At 38.9% G+C, this 22,187-nt stretch overlaps 4 protein-coding genes across 5 annotated transcripts in view; 2 read left to right on the top strand and 2 right to left on the bottom strand.

Annotated features, from left to right (window-relative positions):
• Nucleotides 1-1,040: 1,040 nt before the first annotated feature.
• si:ch211-149k23.9 (germ cell-specific gene 1-like protein) lies at nt 1,041-13,010 on the bottom strand. 2 transcript variants are annotated; one of them, XM_055013581.1, is made up of 8 exons: nt 12,511-13,010; nt 9,617-9,742; nt 9,185-9,478; nt 4,484-4,666; nt 4,333-4,380; nt 3,606-3,758; nt 2,343-2,454; nt 1,041-2,259 (listed from the first exon to the last, which is right to left on the bottom strand). In XM_055013581.1, exons 3-8 carry the CDS (start codon nt 9,378-9,380, stop codon nt 1,887-1,889), a joined length of 1,065 nt encoding a protein of 354 aa, XP_054869556.1. In that variant the 5' UTR covers nt 9,381-9,478; nt 9,617-9,742; nt 12,511-13,010; the 3' UTR covers nt 1,041-1,886. The 2 variants fall into 2 exon arrangements, with proteins under 2 accessions (XP_054869556.1, XP_023117826.2); XM_023262058.3 differs by having other exon boundaries at nt 9,185-9,742.
• A 29-nt stretch (nt 13,011-13,039) lies between these two features.
• On the bottom strand, nt 13,040-17,800 carry atg12 (ATG12 autophagy related 12 homolog (S. cerevisiae)). Its single transcript, XM_055013585.1, has 4 exons — nt 17,658-17,800; nt 15,285-15,421; nt 13,798-13,860; nt 13,040-13,163 (listed from the first exon to the last, which is right to left on the bottom strand). The coding sequence occupies exons 1-4, from the start codon at nt 17,749-17,751 to the stop codon at nt 13,104-13,106; spliced, it is 354 nt and encodes a 117-aa protein (XP_054869560.1). The 5' UTR covers nt 17,752-17,800; the 3' UTR covers nt 13,040-13,103.
• Nucleotides 17,801-21,533, top strand: isoc2 (isochorismatase domain containing 2). Its single transcript, XM_023262059.3, has 7 exons — nt 17,801-17,941; nt 18,120-18,220; nt 19,359-19,483; nt 19,554-19,766; nt 20,224-20,294; nt 20,380-20,497; nt 21,367-21,533. Coding segments are annotated over exons 2-7 (594 nt in total). The 5' UTR covers nt 17,801-17,941; nt 18,120-18,219; the 3' UTR covers nt 21,433-21,533.
• Nucleotides 21,534-21,621: 88 nt separating this feature from the next.
• The window catches only part of LOC129349668 (UPF0606 protein KIAA1549-like), an 8,477-nt gene continuing 7,911 nt past the window's right edge, over nt 21,622-22,187 (top strand). Inside the window, 1 exon segment of the mRNA XM_055013647.1 lies at nt 21,622-21,665. Within this exon segment, the coding sequence (XP_054869622.1) occupies nt 21,622-21,665 (44 nt within the window).

Genomic DNA, 22,187 nt, shown 5'->3' on the forward strand with positions numbered 1-22,187 from the left:
GTATTTACTATATATACCATTATTGCATTACATTCACTCTGTTTCTTTCTGTGTCCTTTCTCTGAGTGTCCCTGGTCCCAGAGCTGGATGCTGGATGCTTCAGATGTGTGGCTGTCTTTTATGGTCCTTGTGTCCCACCCCCCCACCTCTCTATCTCTACCCCTCTATCTGTATCCCTCTATCTCTACCTCTACCCCTCTATCTCTACCTCTCTACCTCTTCTGTCCCTCTCAACCCGCCCGGCCAGCAGGCAGATGGGTCCCCCCACATTAGAGCCGGGTTCTGCTCGAGGTTTTTTTCCCTGTTAAAAGGGTGTTTTCCTTGCCACTGTCGCCTTTTGGCTTGCTCTGGGGGTCAGGCATATGGGTTCTGTAAAGCGTCTCGAGACAATTTGACTGTAATTGGCGCTATATAAATAAAATTGAATTGAATTGAATTGAATCATGAGGTGCAGCAGACCATTCTCTAGGACAGTGGAAGTAGGTCTGGATATGAACGACTACTGGAGGTCAAACTGGAGGACAGAAAACACCAGAATCTGTTTCAGCTCTCTGATAGTGTCCTTCCTGTTCAGGTTTTTCAGTCCTTCTACTTGACCCCCTAGTCTGACTCTCCAGATGTTGGCTTCAGGTATAAGTTTGCTATGTTTGGTTGTACATTTCACACAGATTTGCTACAAAAAACAACTTCTGAGCTGCAACCTACTCATTTAAAATTTCAAGTTTTGCCAAAGACCCGTTTGTCTAACATTCCTTTGTTCAAATGTTCCACAAAAACAGTTCCCCTATTACATTTCTGCAGGGACACGATCACTGCATCCTGGGCTTAGCCCGGCCCAAGATCCCTGTGATTGGTTAAAAGAAACACAAACAGTCCTGTGCTTTTCTGGCCCTACAGAAGAATGACGTTGAGGGGCAGCAGCCCATTCTCCAGGACCATAGATGTAGGTCTGGATATGAACAACTACTGAAGGTCAAACTGGAAGTCAGGAAACACCAGAATCTATGTTTCCAGTTCACTGATAGGTCTTTTATTTTCAGTTTTTGCAGTCCCTTTACTTAATCCCCACGTCTCACTCATCAGATGTAAACTTATCTTGTGTTTTAAGAATCCCTTTCACTACAGAAAACAACAGCAACAACCTCCGAGCGGCAACCTACACGACTTGGATCAAGTCAGACCTGCTTGGTCCACCTCCCCGTGAGCAAACGTTCCACCACAGCAATTACCCCAAACCTTAGTTTGCAGGGACACCATCACTGCATCCTGGGCTTAGCCCCGCCCAGGACAACTGTGATTGGTTTAAAGAAATACAAACATGTCACAGTGTTTCTACCCCTTAGCAGAATAACAATAAGGTGCAGCAGACCATTCTTCAGTTTAAGATTTGTGTTTCAGTTCACTGACAGTGTCTTTTATTTTCAGTTTATGCAGTCCCTTTACTTAATCCCCTCGTCTGACTCATCAGATGTAGATTTCTGGTGTAAGACTGTCATTGTGGCAGCAGATTTATCCTCCTTTTCTGCTATCTGTGTGTTTTAAAAATCTCTTCCACCACAGAAAACAACAACCTCTGAGCAGCAACCTAAAAACTCAAAGTGCTTGGCTCACCTCCCTTTGTGCAAACGTTCCACCAGAACAATTCCCTAAAGTTATTTTGCAGGGACACCATCACTGCATCCTGGGCTTAGCCCCGCCCAGAACAACTGTGATTGGTTTAAAGAAATACAAACAAGCCAGATTGTTGTTTTCTTTTTACCCCTACAGCAGAATGATTAAGTGATGAATCAGACCATTCTCCAGGGCTTTGGAGAGGACTACTGGAAGTCAAGCTGGAGGTGAGGAAGCACCAGGATCTGGTTTTGTATCTTGGTCCTTTTAAAGCCCTAACAGGGTGAATCTACTCGGTCCATGGCGTCCTCCATCTCGTCCATCTCCCTCTCACAGTCCTCGCAGCCCTCCGGTCCACATCCTCCCACCAGCACCAACGTCGGCACGTCTCCGTTCCCGACTCCGACCACGCTGCCGTTTGGGGCCCAGGCCACATCAATCATCCCGTCTGGACACTGCAGCAGGCCGCTGACGGAGTAGAGCCCGCCGCCCGGGACCACTTCCTCGTAGGCCGGGGCCCGGGTGGCGGCTCTGGCCTCCTCCAGCTGGAGTCTCTGCCGCCGCCGGAGCTCGATGATGGTCTTGGTGTAGGAGTTGAGGGTGACCACGGCGGCGCCCATACAGCAGCTGAAGGACACCCAAGCCAGACTGAAAACAGGACGTTAGAAATATCAGGAGATGAGACAGGAGTGGAAATAACTCTGATTTTATGTTTTGAAGCTGCCACCTACGCGAATGACCAGCCGTAGTCCCAGGACTGAGGCCTCCAGTCTTTGGGTCCAACTATCACCGTCATCTGGAACACCGTGGTGTACATCATGTGGGCCACCATCCCAAGAAGACCTGCAACGAAAGAGGGACAAGCAAAGTCCAGGAAACTGAGATAGACAAGGAAAATAGGCAAAGAAACAAACAAAACGAGAAAAAGAAACAAATGAGTTTCAACAGGGTCTTCACACTTTAGTGCTCAGACCCTAATTACAGCTGCAAGTAGCGTTGGTTGGGTCCTCCCATCTTTGCTGGTCAGCGATTGGAGGTATGTCCTCCAGGTGGCGCTGCAACTAAGAGTGTATTTTGGCCTGTGAGTATGATGAGGGCTGGACTCTGATCATACATGTAAAGTTTGAGGCAGATTGGAGCATGTACAGTCCAGCTACACATCACTTCCTGTTTCATGGCGAAACGTCGAAATTCTGGGGGCCTCCATTTTGACGCCCTCAGACTTCTGTGGAGCATTTTGATAGATTCTAATCACCCATGCCTGGTGTACATCCTGGCCAAATCTGAGCTCTGTCAGGGTTACCCTGTTTGAGTTTATAGCTTTTGAAAATGTCCAAAAATTGGTCCAAAATATGACACGTAATACAAAATGGCCGAATTCCTGTTGCGTTTCAGTTACAATTACATTTTTGTTCGTCTTGACGTGATACATATGCCTATCAAATTTCACAGCTTTAGGTGACACAAACTGGTCGTAGTTACTGTTTTTACTGTTTTTCTACAAATTTTTCGCCGGTCCTGATGTGTGTGCAGTTTCCTGTGTTTTCCAGGATTTTTAGGTCTTCAAAACCATGATTCAAAAGACGGACGAAGAATGAAAAATAACAAAAAAACCCCCCAAACCCATTGGTTTCAATAGGGTGGTGCTCAGACCCTAACAGTGCGAGCTGTTTTGTGTCTTGTTTTTGTCATTTTGTGTCTTATTTTTGTCACTTTCCGTCTTGTTTCTGTCATTTTCTGTCTTGTTTTTGTCGTTTTGTGTCTTATTTTTGTCACTTTCCGTCTTGTTTCTGTCATTTTCTGTCTTGTTTTTGTCATTTTGTGTCTTATTTTTGTCACTTTCCGTCTTGTTTCTGTCATTTTCTGTCTTGTTTTTGTCGTTTTGTCTTGCTTTTGCCATTTTGTGTGTTGTTGTTGTCATCCGTCTTGTTTTTGTAATTTTCTGTCTCGTTTCTGTCATTTTCGGTCTCGTTTCTTGTATTTCTGTGTCCTACCTGACAGCACCGTGCAGATGGCTGCGAAGGCGTTGATCTTCAGCGAGTGCATTTCTTTATGGGAGCACAAGACCTCCAGCCACATCAGGAGGAAACCCATCCCCAGCAGCCCGATGTAGGTGAACTCAGACACCACCGACAGCCACAGAACACCTGCAACAGGTAGACAGACATTAAAGCTACACAGGACCGGGAAGACTGTCATATTTTGTCATTTTTACAATACATTTATTCAGCAAATACAGGAATTTTTAGCATGCATGAATGATTGAGGTAAAGTTGTATAGAGGAACAAAAGGTTCAAGGTTTATTGTCATATGAACATTAAAGGAATGATAAATCCAGTGTAGACATTGTTAATGTGGTAAATGACTATTCTAGCTGGAAACAGCTGATTTTTAATGGAATATCTACATAGGGGTACAGAGGAACATTTCCAGCAACCATCACTCCTGTGTTCTAATGCTACATTGTGTTAGCTAATGGTGTTGAAAGGCTCATTGATGATTAGAAAACCCTTGTGCAGTTATGTTAGTACATGGATAAAAGTGGGAGTTTTCATGGAAAACACGGAATTTTCTGAATGAACCCGAACTTTTGAATGGTAGTGTATGTACACAATAAATAAAGGATATTGCATGTAACTGTAATAACTTCTAGGAGTAATTTGTAGTGAAAGAACCATTCATTTAATTAGAAAATGCAGATTTTCCAGCAGGAGACTCACCTTGTGTTTCTCCTGGAGTTAACTCTATGAAGCTGCGACATTTCTCCCCTGCAGAAGGAAAACATGTCGTAGATACATACATTTAAATATGTGAGATCCTAAACATGAAATCTGACTTATTCCAGCTTTAGTGTGTATTCTTTAAACTCACCATCACTGTGTTTTTCGCAGCTCTCCCAGAATCCCGTGTGGAAATATCTGAAGGCGAACTTGTCCTCTCCCGTCTCCCAGATGTACTGGACGGCGTTGGCCAGCTGCCGCTGTCGGATCTTGGCCAGTTCCTCCCTCCGGGCCGGAGACAAGGTCCGGTTGAACGGGTTCTGAGTTGGACTCTCTGCAGGAAGGAGGAAACGGTTTTAGGTTCATCTGTTCATTATTATATCTAAACCGAGGCCTTTAGTCCATCTGTCAGCAAGATTACGCCAGAAATGTCAAGCTGAAGTTCATGAAGCTGAAGCTGTGGTGGAAATATTACAGCATGACCACGTCTTAGATATTAAATAAGAAACCAGACACAATGGTGGTGTTTGGTGAATTGAATTCATTTAATTGTGTCTAAAACGGAGACTAAAAGAACATTAGTGCAGTGAGAAAGAGAAACCTTAGTCCTCTCTTCCAAAGAAGAATAAAAAAACATGACCGTGAACACAGACTGTTTTCCTGTTTCAATCTCTGCTTTAAGTCACGAAAGTTAAGTTACAGAATGTCACACATGATTAGTTCAAGGACAGTTGGAAAGTTGAAAATCACAGGATTTTTTTTTGTATGAAAATATGTATGTAAATTTAAGCTTAAAAATCATGATATAGAATCAAAATCCCTTTAATCTGCATTTCTAAAATGTTTGCAGCAGATTCTGTAAAAAAATAAAACACTGATTCTCCAAGACTGACTGAAAAAGTTTTTTAAAATTATTTTTAAGCCCCTGAACCCCAAAACCTGTCGTCGGGTTAAAAAGACATATTCTCTCTTTTTTTTTTTTTTTTTTTTTTAAAAATCATCCAAATCACATGATTTATTTGTTTAAAAAAAGTAAAAACTGAAAAAAAATCCTATGATTTTGAACTTTCCAACTGTCATTGAACTAATCCTGTGTGTCATTCTGTTCCATCAGGAAAATTAATAATAAATAGCTTAATATTTCATTAAAATCAGTACAAAATTTATGCACAAAACACACAAAAAGCCCCTAATTAGTTCTAAAAACATTCTAAGGGAACTCTGCAAAGTTCTAGTGATGTTTTTAGCAGGAAATTTCATTATTTTAAGTGTCTTAAGTATTACAAAGGATTTTGCAGCTCATTTTTCCCATTTTAAGTCGTGTTTTTCTTATTGTCTCTCATTTTTTAAATTTTGTCTCATTTTTTTCATTTTTTGCCTTATTTTTGTAATTTTGTGTCTTGTTTTTCTCATTTTGTCAAATTTTTCCCATTTAGTCTATCATTTTTCTCATTTTCAGTTTGGTTTTTCTTCTTGTGAAAGTCAACATTCTTTTCCACATGTTGCATGTAAAACATCCTCAAATCCAAAACTTTCTCCACACTAAAGTCTCCTAAACATCTTCAGAATACTGCAGACAGAATGCTTTTACCTTATTAATATATCACATTCCAGGAAACACCTTCTGAATGATAAAATGTTGTGTTTCAGTTCATTTTTAAGTTTTAATGAAATGATAAAAAACCTTAAATGCTCTTTAGCACTAGATTTAAATGGACACACACATATGAAGGTGTGTTTCATCACTTCAGCAGTAATAAACGGTTGTTTTCTGTCACCTGGTGTTTTTGTTCACCAGGTTTCCTCCACGGTTCTGGAACACAGAGTTCCCATCTGAGTGGATTAAATCTTCTCCACCTTCACACCCTCAGATTAATACCAGCCCATAATTAAGTTTGTTCAGGAGGAGATTAAAGGACATGAAAACCAGAGACTTCCTAACACGATCCGGACAGATTAGTTCCAGGTACCAGAGATCACAAACACATCACCTGAGTAATCAGGTTCAAGGCCAGAATTTAGGAAAAGTCACGGACGGATGACATAATATATGATTATGAAACAGACTGATTGTATGATGGGATGGAAGTCAAAATTTAGCTGTAAAAATGAACAATATTTAACCGCAATCACTGTTTTTCCCTGTTTTGTTTTTGTACAGAAAATATGAAAACTAGAGATACTAATAAAATAAGCTCAGATACTGAGATAAAGCAGATAAAAATCACAGAATAAAAGCATTAACTGACATGCTATCTGTAAAAAAAAAAAAAAAAAACAGGTCAAGATTGCAAATAATAAAAAATCTTTACAAATAGGAATTTGTTTTGATAATATTAGATCATATAACTACAGTATTTTGCTGTATTTAAATCCTCTAAAAATTTATTTTTTATTTCTAATTATTTTACAAATGTTTAGTGTTGTTTGAAGGAAAAATTATGCATCCTAAGAATTTATTTAAAAAGGCAAATGATTTTTTAAAAATGTTATTTTATAGATTTTTCCTGTTTTTCTAAATTACAGATAATATCTCGTAAAATCACAGAAGGAAGTATTAACTGACACATTAAATATAAAACAAACAAATCAACAAAAAAGGCTAAAACTTTAAATAATGTCCACATTTAAAAAACAGTTTTTTACATTTGTTTTTTCACAATATGCGATCATAAAAGAACATTATTTTACTGTATTTAAATCTGCTAAAAATAAAATTATTTTACAGATATTTGCTGGTATTTGAAAGATTAAAAGAAATTACATTCTTGGGGTAAATTAGAGATAATAAGCAATAGTATAACCATTATTTATAAGCTGACTGTAAAAAAAAAAAGCAAAACAGCCCAAATGTATTTAATGTATTTTCACAAAAAATTTATTCTTTCACGTGTGATCTCAAAATTACATTCTTTTATTGTATTTAAATCTATAAAAATATAATTATTTTACAGACATTTGAAAGCAGAACGATATATATTAGAAATCAAAAAATTAATTTTGTTTTTTTCTCATTTTTGTTCAGTTACAGAAAAAAATTCACAAAAAACTGGACAAAACTGTGACTAAACATTCTTAAAATTTGTATTTTTACAAACAGTTATTCATTCTTTCTGCATGTGTGATTGTAAAATGAAAAAAATCACTGTAAATCTAATTATTTTATAGACATTTGCTGCAGATTTTACAGTATTTTGTTATTGTACATATTTTTCTAAAGCTGATAAACTATTTTTTTTTTTTTTTTACAGAATTGTTTTTCTAGTGATTGATGTGTCGATAAGCATCTCAGTTATGGAGTACAAAGGATTCTTCTTAAACTTGTTTCTTCGTTTTTTCATTGAAGTCTGGACAGAGAGACGTTAAAAATGAAGACTGTTTTCCTAAATCCCGCCAGCATGAAGACATAAATACGTGATGGTGGGTTCAGATTGATCAGATGAACTGGAGGAGACGACGAGTTAAAGATCTGATCTGATCGTCTGCAGGTTCAACACAGAAAACATCCTCAGAAGTTTCAACTAAACAACCAAAGACGAGTCGCAGCAGAACCAGGATGAGTCACCAGAGAACTGAGCTCATTCTGAGGATTCATTCCTGACAGCAGGAACAGAGATTCTTCTAACAGAACAGATGCTTCCTCAGTGTTTCTCATCCAAACGTCGCTTTAGGTTACTCTAGATGTTTTCTATCTCTATGTTTCCAGACTTTTCTCTCTACCTTTACAGCTCATCTTTCTGCTTATTTTGTCTCTCATTTTTGTCAGGTTGTTTCTTGTTTATCTCATTTTGTGTCTCATTTTTCTTGTGTTGTCTTGTGTCTGTCATTTTGTCTCGTTTTTTTCATTTTCTGTCTTGCTTTTGTAATTTTGTGTTTTGTTTTTCTCGTGCTGTCTCATTTTTGCAATTTTGTCTTGTTTTTCCCATTTTGAATCTTACTTTTTCCATCTAGTCTCATTTTTCTCATTTTCTGTCTCATTTTCTGTCTGTTTTTTTCTCATTTTGTGTGTCATTTTTCTCATTTTCTGTCTGTTTTTTTCTCACTGTGTCTGTTTTTTTTTAATTTTTTTGTGAGATTTTTCTCATTTTGTGTCTCGGTTTTCTCATTTTGAATCTTGTTTTTCCCATCAAATCTCTCGTTTTCTGCTGCAAACACTTTATTTTTGGCTAATTTTTAAAATCAGGCACACAGAATAAACTGACTTTAATGAAATATGAACCTATTAAACTAAAATTTCAGCTAATTTTCCTTCATGGAACCACACGACACATGCTGGGTTCAGAAACCACTGGAAAGTTGAAAATCACACACAAATATATCTATTTGTTTAGTTTCTAGTTTAAAACATGGTGTCATTTGGGTGAATTTTAAAAGAGAATCTGCCTTTTTAACCTGTTGGCAGGTTTTGGGATTCAGGGGCTAAAAAAAAATATTTAAAAACATACATTTTTCTTGTAGAATCTATTTATTTTTGGATAATTTTTTAAATCGGACGTGTAGGTTGTGCTGATTTTGATGAAATATCAACCTTTGAAAGCTAAAATTCAGGCTAATTTTCCTGTTGGAACAGAATGTCACACATGATTAGTTCAAGGACAATTGGAAAGTTGAACATCTAACACAAATAATTAATATTATTATTATTATTATTATTAATAAATATTAATAAATCTTTTTTTTTCCAATTTTTTTTTTTTCAATTTCTAGTTGAAAATGGTTTATTTGGGCGGCTGTCAGTGGGTTTTGTCTGAATGTCTTCACCAGACCGGAGCTGTTTGCATGATCAGCAAGCTGCAGCAGAAACAGCGAACATTGAACACATCACCGCGGGTTCATCTCAGGGTGCTGGTACCTGTGGTGTACGGCTCGCTGTTGTTCTGCCCACAGTTCTTCATCTTGACCGGCGACAGGCAGAGCGGCTTCACCACCTTGTGGGTTCCTTCGCACCAGTAGGAGGTGCAGAGCGCCAGGATGGACAGGGCCAGGGCCAGCGTGGTGAGGGTGAGGGACAGCAGGGAGCGGGAGCGGCGGGACAGCTTCTCCAGCATGGCCACGGGGGAGGAAGGCTCTGACGGACGGAGGCTGCCACAGGTGACCAGCTGCCAGCTTTAAAACATGAAGGTGATGTAACCGTGGAGACCAGCAGCTGGTGAGGTAGGTGACAGTCAGAGCGATTAGAAGGAACCGGGTTGGAGAGGACAGATGGAGGTGAATAAATCCAGAGGATGCAGATGTGGATGCTACTGATCTCCGTGGGAACTGATGTGTCCGAACACCGGCTGACCTGAGAACATCCTCAGATGGAAGCAGCCGACAGCAGCCATGAGGAGACTTGATCTTCTCCCAGACCTCCACATGAACTCTGAGGCTAATATCTCTCTGATTAACACCTTCAGGCCCGACGCTGCCGCTGCAACAGACAAACAATAGATTACTTTTTTGATGAAATTACGAATAAGCCAGAGCTTTAGATGAATCCTCGAGTAATCTGCTTTAATCTGTTTGTATTTTAGTGTGAAGTTCACTCTGCAGAGCAACAAGGCAGGTTAACCCGAGGGAATCCAACACTTTTACAAACAGAAAATATACAACATAAAGACATAATTAAGCCAGACAGGCAGGTAGAGTTCTGTTTAATCAGCTATCAGGTGTCTGTGCAGCTTTAAAATAGTCAGAAGATCATGAAAATACACCAGCAGACAAACGTTTGGACCTTCTCATTTCATGGTTTTTCTTTACCTTCATGACTATTTACATGGTAGATTCTCGCTGAAGGCATCAACATTATGAATGAACACAGATGGAATTATGTTGTAAACAAACAAACAAAAAAAAGTGAAATAAGTCAAACCATGTTTTACATTTTAGCTCCTTTGCACACTCTAACCTTCTCTGGATGAGCTTCACGAGGTAGAACCTGAAATGGTTTCCCAGCAGTCTTGAAGGAGAATTATTTCAAATGCTGATTATTCTGTCAATTATTTCATTGATGAATCAATAAGATAGCATCTCTAAAATGTCAGAAAATGTTAAAAATGTGGATCTGAGTTTCCTCAAATGTTTTGTTTTGTTCAAAAATATTAAGTTTACTGTCGTAAAAGAAAGAAAGCAGAAAATATTCACATTTAAGAAGCTGCAATCACAGAATTTAGACTGTTGTTTTAAATGATCAAAATGGTCCCTTATTGATGCAGCTCTATTATAGACAGGGAAAGTTATTGATACTTAAAATAATCCATAGCTGCAGCTTTAATTATCAGAGTGAAATTTATGGTTATCATTTTGTTTTAATTTGCTAAAAAGACCAGTGTGTATTTCAGCTGCAAATACTAGTAAAAGTGGATCATTTTATTGAATATTTATGTGTTTAATAAGAATCATGAGGCTGCTTGTGTTGAAAAGCAACACAAAAACCCAAAGATATTAAGTTTGCAGTGACAAAAAACTGAAAATATTCACATTAAGAAGCTGCAATCACAGAATTTAGACTGTTAAAGAAAAAAAATTACTTAAATTGAGGGAAATTAGTCAAATTATTTTGGTAATCAATTAATCCATCTAGTAATTTTTAATAAAACAATGCAAATTCTGTGATTGTAGCTTCCTTAATGGTCTCGTTTTAAGATTAATTGAAGAGAAACTACTAGTATATCTAGATTTGAACCCTTTTTAATGGTGACAGCTAACAAATATTTTCATTAGTGATCCATCTGCTGATGATTTGTTGGATTGTTTTTATTGTTTTGTCTCTAAAATATCTCAGGATGGTAAAATTGTCCATCAGTGTTTTTTTAAAAACTTATTTTGTGCAGCTGCCAGAAACTCAGTTAAACATCTGGAGCTGTGAAGAACAATCGATTAAGTTGTCAACGAATAAATCTAAATTCTGTGATTCCAGCTCCTTAAATGTGAATATTTTCTGGTTTCTTTCCTCTGTGACAGTAAACTGAAGATCTTTGGACTAAACAAGACATTTGAGGAAACTCTGATCCACATTTTCTACATTTTCTGACATGTTAGAGATGCCATCTTATTGATTCATCAATAAAATAATTGACAGAATAATCAGCAGTAAAATAATTATTAGTTTGTGCTTATTGTTAAACTATTGAAGCTGTTTTTGATGTTAAAAAATACCAGAGTTGCTGCCTCTTTTGCTTTTCTTTGTCATTTCTGACAGTAAACTAAATATTTGTGTTTAATAAGAATTTTGAGGCTGTTTGTGTTGAAAAGTTACACAAAAACTCAAAAAAATCCAAGATATTCAGTTTACTGTCACAGAAACCAGAAAAAAATACATTTAAGAAGCTACAATCACAGAATTTACTGTTTTTATAAGAAAAAATACTTAAATTGATTATCAAAATGGTTACCTAATTGACTAATCAATGCAGATCTACTTTAGATGGGGAAAGTTATTGGTACTTAAAATAATTATAAAAACTGCAGCTTTAATTAGCACACAGTGATATTTATGAATATTATAATCCTTTTAATATGAATAAAAAGAACAATAGTGGGCATTTCAGCTGCATATCAAAGAGACAGTGGATCTTTTTATTAAATATTTATACATATTACATAAGAATTATGAGGCTGTTTGTCTGAAAAAGCAACACAAAAACTCCAAAAAAAATCCCAAAATATTCAATTTACTGTTGCAGAAACCGGAAAATATTCACATTTAGGAAGCTGCAATTACAGAATTTATAATATTCTTACCAAAAAAATCCTTAAACTGATTATGAAAGTGATTCAGAATTATTTTACATTTAAGAGTTGACAACTACTTGATTAATCGTTGCAGATCTATTATAAATGAGGAAAATTATTGGCACTTAAAATAATCAATAGTTGCAGCTAAAAGCTAAAAAGAACAGTGAGTATTTCAGCTTCATATATTATAAGCAGTGGCTCTTTTTATTAAATATTTATGCATTAAATAAGAATTATGAGGCTGTTTGTGTTGAAAAGCAACACAAAAACTCAAAACAAAATCCAGACATTCAGCTTGCAGTGATAGAAACCAGAAAATATTCACATTTAAGAATCTGAAATCACAGAATTTACACTATTTTTATTAGAAAAATGACTGAAACTATCTAAAACAGTTGCCTGTCTACACCTGACTAATGATTCCAGGTGCTGTACTGCTAAAATAAACGAACATTCACCTACCAAACAGCCGCCTCTCGGCTTCGTCCTCTGAGCCTCCAATCCTCTGGTGATCTCCGCTTGGTCCAGAGCCCTGAACCAAAAAGCTCCTTAAGAACCTGATTTGTGCGTCTGCAGCCGCCTCTGGACGCTCCTCATCTTCCCGCCCAGCGTCGCCGGCCTCACCTCTCCGGCTGTAATCCCAACCGGCCAATAGAAGCCGAGCGACGCCACTCCAACTCTTCTTCTCTTCTGTCTTTCTCGGGGAATTTCTGGTCACAAACGCATCCTGAAATGGTGTAATCCCTCTAATCTGCCACCCCTCTCCTCAGCCTCCAGCGTCACTTTAAGCCTCACCGCTGCACCTCTGTCTTCCCCCCGCTGGTTCATATTTACACCGAAAAGCTGGAAAAAAGCTGCAAATCCACACATTTACATTGCTTTGTGTTTTTAATCTCTAATCAGAAGCTTTAATCCTGACTCTTTATACTTTGGTGCCAAATGTGAAGCCTTAAAAACATTTAAAAAAAAAAAAAAAAACAGTGGAAAGAGCTTTAATAATGTCAGAATAATTTATTTACAGTGTATGTACATAAAAAGTGAAAGACAGAAGACATTTAACCCCACGCCTGAGATTTACAGTAATGTAGGACCAGCTTCCCATCGCTGCCGAAACACTGCAAGACATAAAGGAAGAGGTAAAGCTGTGAATGTTCAGGAGAAAGCAGCTGCTGTGGACAGAAAACGATCACTCTGATTGATCATTTATTGATCTGAGAGGAGCAGACGGATGATCAGATGATCAGATGACCTCCCTGAACTCCGAGGTCTTTGCTGTGACTTATCACATTAGTCAGCAGCTGATGATTTTTGGCTTAAGTCACATGAGGATTCTCCGCTACTGCGCCATCTGCTGGTCGCATGACGCAAAAACACCGAAGCTAAATCCACAATTATTCATCCTCAGAGCAAATCTTAGATTTAAAGTGAGCTTTTATTCCACCGAAAAGTTGTTTTCTGGATGGAAATGACATAAACAAGGGAAAAAACTCAGTAAAATGAGATGTTAATGATGGATTTTAACTATTTCTATGTTGGTTTTTTCACATTTTACTGTCCAAAGTTATTGAAAACTGCCAGAGGATTCAGAGTCTCTGATTTTTGCAGAAGATGTTGACAGAATTGACTGAATAAACAGACTGAAGGAGACAGTTGTGGCTGCTTTCAGAAACAGTCACTTCTGAATGCCAACATGTCCACGTTTAAATAACTAAAAGACAAATAAATACAGAACAAACTGCAGAAACTCACATCAAAGAGGACGCCGACTTCCTGATCTGGAGACGGAGCAAACGACTGGTTAACGTAGATGAACTGGAAAGAAATATGAAGACATTTTATTAAAATCAGGTCCAAAACATCCATCCATCATCTATACACCCCTTAATCCTCATTAGGGTCATGGCTGAGGGTGAAGGTTCACCTGGACAGGTAACACTCAATCACAGGACTACATATAGAGACAATCAATCACACTCACACCTACAGACAATTTAGACCAGGGGTGTCCAACATGAGGCCCACGGGCCAACAGCGACCCTCCAGAGGGTCTAATCCGGCCCTCAAAGTGTAAAAATTCCAGAGAAGACATTAACTGCAGACTGTAAACTAGTAAAACTATAAATTTAAAATCATTTCTAGACCATGACAAGTTGTTTTGATCCCAAAGTGAAATACTAGATTGTTCATTGTTCTTTTGTCATTTTGTGTCTCATTTTTGTCATTTGTCCATTTTTTGTCACTTTGTAACTTTTGTCAAATTTTTTTCTCAGTTTGTCGTTTTGTCTGTCATTTTTGTAATATTTTGTCTTGTTTTTGTTGTTTTTTGTCTTGTTTTTGTCGTTTGTCTCACATTTTTGTCATTTTGTTTCTCGCTTTGCGTCTCATTTTTTGTAATATTTTGTCTTGTTTTTTCCCTATTTTGTCATTAGTCTTATGTTTTTGTAGTTTTGTTTCTCATTTTTGTTGTTTTGTGTCTCGCTTTTGTCGTTTTGTGTTTCGTTTCTGTCTCGCTTGTGCTTTTTGTCTTATTTTTGTCATTTTGTTTCTCGCTTCTGTGTCTTGTTTTTGTCATTTGGCCATTTTTTGTCTCATTTTTTGTCATTTTGTTTCTCACTTTCATCATTTTATGTCTCATTTTTGTAATATTTTGTCTTGTTTTTCAGTCTTTTTTAAAGTAAAATCCTATATAATTCAGTTCCAGGTAGCTGTGTCTAAATGTTGTGTTCCTTTGTAGACACTGAAAGTTGTAATGTGGAAATGACAAACTGAGGCTGAATGTTGTTGAAACTGAACTTATTTTTCTTAAGAAATTTTAGGTTGTTCATGATGTTTTTTTAAAAAAATAGTTCATTAAATGTGAACATTTTTGCACTAAAACAAAGGAAACGTGGCGTTGTGGTTATTTAGAGGTTATTATGCTGTGATTTTATTGATCCGGTCAGCTAAAGATCAAACTGTGTTGAAAGTCCCTGAACTAAAATGAGTTTGACATCCCTGATTTAGAATCATCAATTAACCTCAGCATATTTCTGGACTGTGGGAGGAAGCCGGAGAACCTGGAGAAAACCCACGCATGCACAGGGAGAACATGCAAACTCCATGCAGAAGATCCCAGGAAGGCCATGATGTGAAGCCGGGATCTTCTAGCTGCAAGACGACAGCGCTAACCACCAAGCCACATGTCCAAAACAATGATTTAAAAACTGAGCATGCAAACAGAAAAGCTTTCTCCTCACCAGCTGCTCGTTGCCGTCCAGTTTGAGGAAGCGTAGGATGAACTGGGCGAGGGACTGGACCGTCCTGCCCCGGTCCACGGCCCACTTCCTGGTCTTCATGATGGGAGTGTCTCCGACCGCCTTCAGCAGCACGTCGACTGAAACAGACACAGAAAAGAAAAGTGAAACCTGCTGCTCCAGGCAGATCTCAACTTGAACTGCTCGTGGAATTTCTGGAGAAGCGGTTGTGAAATCCAAACTGCCACTAGAGCAGAGTGGAAAAACAAAAAGCCCACCAGTGTGTTTCCACTTAACAGAGAATTACTCACCTTTATTACAGTCAGAGCTGCTCAGGCTGCAGGAGTTTCATGAATCCGTTTGGTTTTAAAGGATTTCTGATTGATTTACTCTCATTTTTGAGATCTGTTGTACTTGCAGAGTATCGTATACACCTGGATAATTGGAATGTGCGCTTGCATGAAAACACTCTTTATTTTGTCATAAGTTTTGACGTCCACTAAATGAAAACTCTGCTTTATTTGTTCAAAACTAACAGTGTGTGTGTCAAGAACAGAATTTCTACATGTTTCAATGAAAGTTTCAGGAAGAAAACCCAACATTGTACACATTAAAGTTATTAATATACTTGTTCTATTTATCTTTATAGATTTATAAAATGTGGAGTCATTTTAGGAGCTCTGATTAGTGGTACTATGACTCCTCCTACACCTCCTGATTAGTGGTACTATGACTCCTCCTACACCTCATGATTAGTGGTACTATGACTCCTTCTAGACCTCCTGATTAGTGGTACTATGACTCCTTCTAGACCTCCTGTTTAGTGGTACTATGACTCCTTCTAGACCTCCTGTTTAGTGGTACTATGACTCCTTCTAGACCTCCTGATTAGTGGTACTATGACTCCTTCTAGACCTCCTGTTTAGTGGTACTATGACTCCTTCTAGACCTTCTGATTAGTGGTACTATGACTCCTTCTATACCTGATTAGTGGTACTATGACTCCTTCTAGACCTTCTGATTAGTGGTACTATGACTCCTTCTAGACCTCCTGATTAGTGGTACTATGACTCCTTCTAGACCTCCTGATTAGTGGTAGTATGACTCCTTCTAGACCTCCTGATTAGTGGTAGTATGACTCCTTCTAGACCTCCTGATTACTGCTGACTCTGTGCTTCACTGGTTTTTAGTTGCTCAATGATCTTCCTGGATCTTTTTCCATCTTTGTCGAGTCTCTCAGTCACATTTTTCACTTCCTCTGTTCAATTCTTTTCCATGTGGAACCATGATGCAGACATAGATAGACCCAGTCCATAGGTCCACAACTGAGAAAGTTCTGCTGCTCACAGCTCATTTTAGAACCATGTTCATCAGTAAGGCTGATTTCGGACAATTTTTTGGTCACTTTGGACGATTTTTTGTAACTTTGGACATTTTTTAGTAATTTGGGATGCAAATTGAGTCCCTTCTGACAAATTTTGGGCTGCTCTGGATCAATCTTGAGTCATTCTTGAGATTTTAACTAGTAGTAGGACAGGTTTGGAATAAATTTTAAGTTATTTTGGACACATTTTGAGTCATCTTGGATTTTCTGGTGTTCACTTTGTTCTTTTGTATGAACTCTTAATGATTTTTCAGTTTCCTGTGTTGAATTATTTCCATGTGGAGCCATGATGCAGATATAGCTAGACCCAGTCCATAAGTCCAGAACTGAGGAAGTTCTGCCGTTCACAGCTCATTTCAGATCACAAGTGGATTCACTTTTGTTGCTTTGAGTTACTATATTGGGGCCTGAATTTTCCATACAGACTTCATAGTGTTTATTTTTCACTGTTGATCAGAGGAAATTATCTGCTGTTCCATCTGGAAATAATGAGCTGACATGGTTTAAAATTATTTACCATGCAATTGATTTCACACGGTGGTTTATTCACTTCGATTATATTCTGTATAAACGCTAAAAACGTGAAGTTTCCAATAAAATATGCAGTTTGAGGCAAATTTATCGTATGTTAAAACCTATTTAGATTCGCCACAACATATTATTTTTTATAAATTGCATCTGAAGGTGCTGTTGGTGTGTCTGAAAAGTGTATTAAATAAATCAAACAGCACGCAGTCATTAAAATACTCAACTTAAAACAACAAACAGCTGTATTCCCTTCCCAGTTAGTAACATTAGCTTCAAGAAACGGGTGCTCAAAAACTCAATGCCTATTGGCTAAAAGGAAAAAAACATCCACCCCATTGGCCAGACGTACTGTCAATTTGTCCCACCCGGAAGTTACTTCCTTAGCATTAGCAACATTACTCGTAAACGGTTGACTATTAATCGCTAACCGCGTGGTAACTTCGGTTTGATTAAAGCTATCTTACTTTTCTTCTTTTCATCGTTTGCCGCCGAGTCATCTGCGGGCGGCTGCGGCTCTTCATTCTGGGTTTCTGTCGGAGACTCTGCGCTGTCAGACATCTTCAGGTGAACGCTGCCTTGACTTTACGGTTCCCTCCCACAGGAGCTGACGAGCACACTGAGGCTCTTATTGGCTTAAAGGAACATCAATCTCTGTAGCACGTAATCCTATTGGTTAGCGGTTCTGGGAAGGCGGGGCTTTTCGGAGAAAGACCGGAGCTGAACTTCTCTCCTTTTAGCTCCATGCTAGGTCAGTTTTTAATTTGTTATTAGAGTTTATTTGCTATTAATGTGACGATTTCCAAACGAATTCAGACTTTGGTTGTTTATTTAGTTAATATTTGTATTTGTCGTTTTATTTAGCAGTGAATTTATTGTATTCTTGCAAATAAACAAGGTAAATATTCAGTTGTTTTGTGCTTCAACAGGAGACGTCACATGGGAAATAATACTTTAACCTGACAGATAAACTTCTGCGGTCTCCTTGAACCTCTCTCTCACACACGCTTCTGGACCAGTGACCACAACAGTAAGTTTATTTTTTATGCTTTAATTCGCTCAAATGAACGTGCAAACGAGGTGATTGTCAGTGGTATTGTTTAGTCTAATTGTTAAAAAGACTCTGCAACACAAAGGAGGAAATAACAATAATAAATTATTAGGATTACGTAAGCATAACAAAGTGTAATAGGTAAGAAACTGTTTGTGGACTTTGGTAGCGTCCATGCTGAGGAGGACTGAGCCAAAAAATAAAGTTTAAACTGTTGAGGAGTTGAATTTTAAACGAGTAGTTTTTAATTAGAAGTAATCAGATTACTGTGAGGGGATGTAATTTAGAATCATGTGTGATTTTACCCAGGTGTGCACTCACTTCTGCATGTCCTTTTGGTTAATCTGTGTTTGTCTGTGTTTGGTGTCATTGTTGAAAAGTTGCAACACAAATGAGGAAATATTTTATACAAGGAAGAAAATCTCTTTCTAGAAATACAACATTAGATGATAAACATCCTGCTGGTGGATCTATAACTGCATGAGCCATAAAATCCCCCCAAGAGAGCCTAGAATAAATCAGCTCATAGAAAGGAAATGTTAAAATCATACATTTATGAAGGAAAAAAATATATATCTGTTCAGATACCATTCAGAAGTTTGGGGTCAAGGAAGTTCTGCAGACTTCTTAACTCTGATCCACCAAAACAGTTCATCTAAAACCAGCTCTTCATGTTTCAGCAGCCAAAGAACCAGTCTGAGTCCAGTTTTAGTCCAGTCTGAGTCCAGTTTTAGTCCAGTCTGAGTCCAGTTTCTAGAACTAGAAAAGCACTCAGAGAGCACAGAACTAAAACTAAACTAAAACTAAAATGCTAACTTCCAGACGGAAAAACAGTTTTTATCCCAGAGTTGTCCGATCCATTTCTCCCTGCACACACAAACAGACACACAATGTGCAATAAAGAACTGAGTCTTGCACTGGACTGCACTTTACCACCCATCTCACTGCACATCTGCACTAATTCTGCTTACATATCTATGTCTTTTGAGGATTTTATTTGTATATAGTGTGTCTTTTCTATTTTTTATCTATCGCTGGGAGTGAAAACACAATGACAATAAAGATTCTTGATTGTTGACCTGGACTCCCCTCGTTCTGCTTCGTCTTCCTCCTCCAGTGGCGAACATCGGCCGGCTGTCTGTCAAGGATTCGGTTCTCTTCCTGTGTGACATGCAGGAGAAGTTCAGACCCAACATCTTCCAGTTCACCAACATCGTCAGCAACGCAGCCCGACTTCTGCAGGTCGGTCCAGCTCTACGTTCCTGTGGTGCATAATCTGAACGGACTGAAATAAAACTCCTTCTCCTCTCAGGCCAGCCGGGTTCTGGGGATCCCCCCCATCCTGACCGAGCAGTACCCCAAAGGTCTGGGACCCACGGTGCCGGAGCTGGGAGCAGAAGGTCTGACGGCTCACGCTAAGACCTGCTTCACCATGATCCTCCCGGAGGTGGAGAAGCAGCTGCAGGAGCTGGGGAACCCCAAACAGGCCATCCTGTGTGGGATAGAAACCCATGCCTGCATCGCCGTAAGAAAACATCAGTCTGAGTCCAGTTTTAGTCCAGTCTGAGTCCAGTTTAATAACCAGTCTGAGTCCAGTTTAATAACCACTTTTTCCATTCTGTATTTCATGAGAGTAACAGTGTAATTTTTGGTCATTTGTAGGTTTGATTGGTTGATTTTCCTGCTGAATTAAATGATAGGAATGCATCTTAGGCTGAGGAAAAGCAACATTCTCAAACAGAGAAGCTGCAAATGATCAGATTTTAGAGCCTAAAACCAACAAATGTTTACTGTTTTTCACTTACAAGTGATTCAAACATGATGCACAATTTTATTTCTAACTTTCTTCAGTCTATTTTATGAGAGTAACTGTGGCAGAATTAAATGATGGAAATGTATCTTATATATTCTCACATGAAATAATCAGTGAAGATTTCTCCCAGAAATGAAAGGATGCATGAGTTTCTACCGTCTGTGTTCAGTGTACGACCTACGACCTGCTGGAGAAGGGGATGGAGGTTCACATCGTGGCTGATGCCGTCTCATCCAGAAGGTATCTGAGGTTCTCCAGTTCAATCCTGTCCGTGTTCCACAGTCCGTTTGCTGTAAATATCTGATCCGTTGTGTTTCCTCCTCAGCCAGACGGACCGACTCTTTGCTCTGTCCAGACTGAAGCAGAGCGGAGCTTTTCTCACCACCACTGAAGCCGTTCTGCTGCAGCTGGTCCAAGACGCCAAACACCCCAACTTCAAGGAGGTTCTGCAGACTTCTTAACTCTGATCCACCAAAACAGTTCATCTGAAACCGCCTCTTCATGTTTCAGCAGCCAAAGAACCAAATCTCTGAAGGAAAACTGGTTCAAGAGCAGCAAAAACACTGTTTTTATCCAAGTCCAGTCTTAATCCAGTCTGAGTCCAATTTAAGAACCAGTTTCAGTCCAATTTTAGTCCAGTTTAAGAACCAGTTTGAGTCCAGTTTTAAGTCCAGTTTGAATCCAGTTTCAGTCCAGTCTGAGTCCAGTTTCAGTCCAGTTTCATTCCAGTTTTAATCCAGTCTGTATTCTCATATGAAGCTAAAATTTCCTAAATAACTTCCTAACTGCTCTACTGCTTTTTAATTGCCTCCTGGGGACAAATAAAGTTTTCTGAATCTGAATCTGAAATATCCATAACTGATGCTGTGAAAACTTCAGACAAATCCGACATGATGGAGCAGAAATTTTCTGATTTGAGATTAGTGAGTCGTTACTATCAGGACGGTACAAAAGCTGCATTTCCTCAAACATTTAAACACTTACAGGGGCGATCATTTTAAACACAGCATTTTTTAGTAAAAATAAACTTTAAATATTTATAGTTGTTCAAAAAACCTGCAGAAAGTGGGTCAACGGGGAGTTAAATCTCAAGTATCTCTGAAAGCGATAAATGAAGCTAAAATTTCACAAATATCTTCATGAATATATCTTATGACTATAAAGTTGCATGTAAATGAGAGATGGTGGAGCAGAAGTTCTGTGAGGATTTGACATAATATCTGACTTTTCTGTAATCATAAACCTCTGAGTAAACACGACAGATTTTATTCTATTAATGAGTAACTAACTCCTGTTTAAACTCTGCTTGCAGATCCAGAAGCTGATGCTCCACCCATCTCCTGACACCGCCCTGCTGTCCTTCTTCAGTGTCCTGTAGACGGATCGGCCAGGTTCTACAGGGTTCTACAGGGTTCTACTATACAGAACCTCCCCCAGTCTGCATTATTAATAAAGCAAAGCTGCTGCTGCACCTCCTCAGCTCTGTTGTTTGTCTTGTTTCTGCTGCTTTCTGACAGCCTCAAGGTTCTTCTGTGTCTGTCAGTCAGAGGGGGCGTGGCCAGCTCCAATGGGGGCGTGGCCTCACAGTGACATCACCCAGGGGAGGAGTGGGTGACGTCAGCCTGCAGAGTCAGAGAGGGAGGGGAAGGAGAGAGGGAGAGAGAAAGGAAGCTGTCCGATAAGTTTCTGAGTGTTTGTCCAAAGTTCCAGCAAAGTTTTGACAGCGAGGCGGCGATCGGAGGCTCAGTGGAGGCAGCAGACGGCCTCAGAGGGGGACGGACTCCGGTTCTGATCAGCTGATGACAACGTTGGCCCTGCTGACAGTTGCAGGCCTCCACTGACCACAGAGGTAAGGAAAAGCTGCTCTTCCTCAGCAGCATGGAGGCTCTCTGATGCTGCCCGACTGGATGGAAAGTTTCCAGAGCTGCTCAGCTTCTGTCTGAACTCGCTGCTCTGAGATCTGAGCTTCTGAAAGTTCAGGAACACAAGCAGGTCTGATCTAAGAGCTGCTGGAGCTTCAGGAACAGAAACAGATCTGATCTAAGAGCTGCTGGAGCTTCAGGAACAGAAACAGATCTGATCTAAGAGCTGCTGGAGCTTCAGGAACAGAAACAGATCTGATCTAAGAGCTGC

Source organism: Amphiprion ocellaris, chromosome 9, assembly GCF_022539595.1.
Source record: "Amphiprion ocellaris isolate individual 3 ecotype Okinawa chromosome 9, ASM2253959v1, whole genome shotgun sequence".
Taxonomy (NCBI): Eukaryota; Metazoa; Chordata; class Actinopteri; family Pomacentridae; genus Amphiprion; species Amphiprion ocellaris.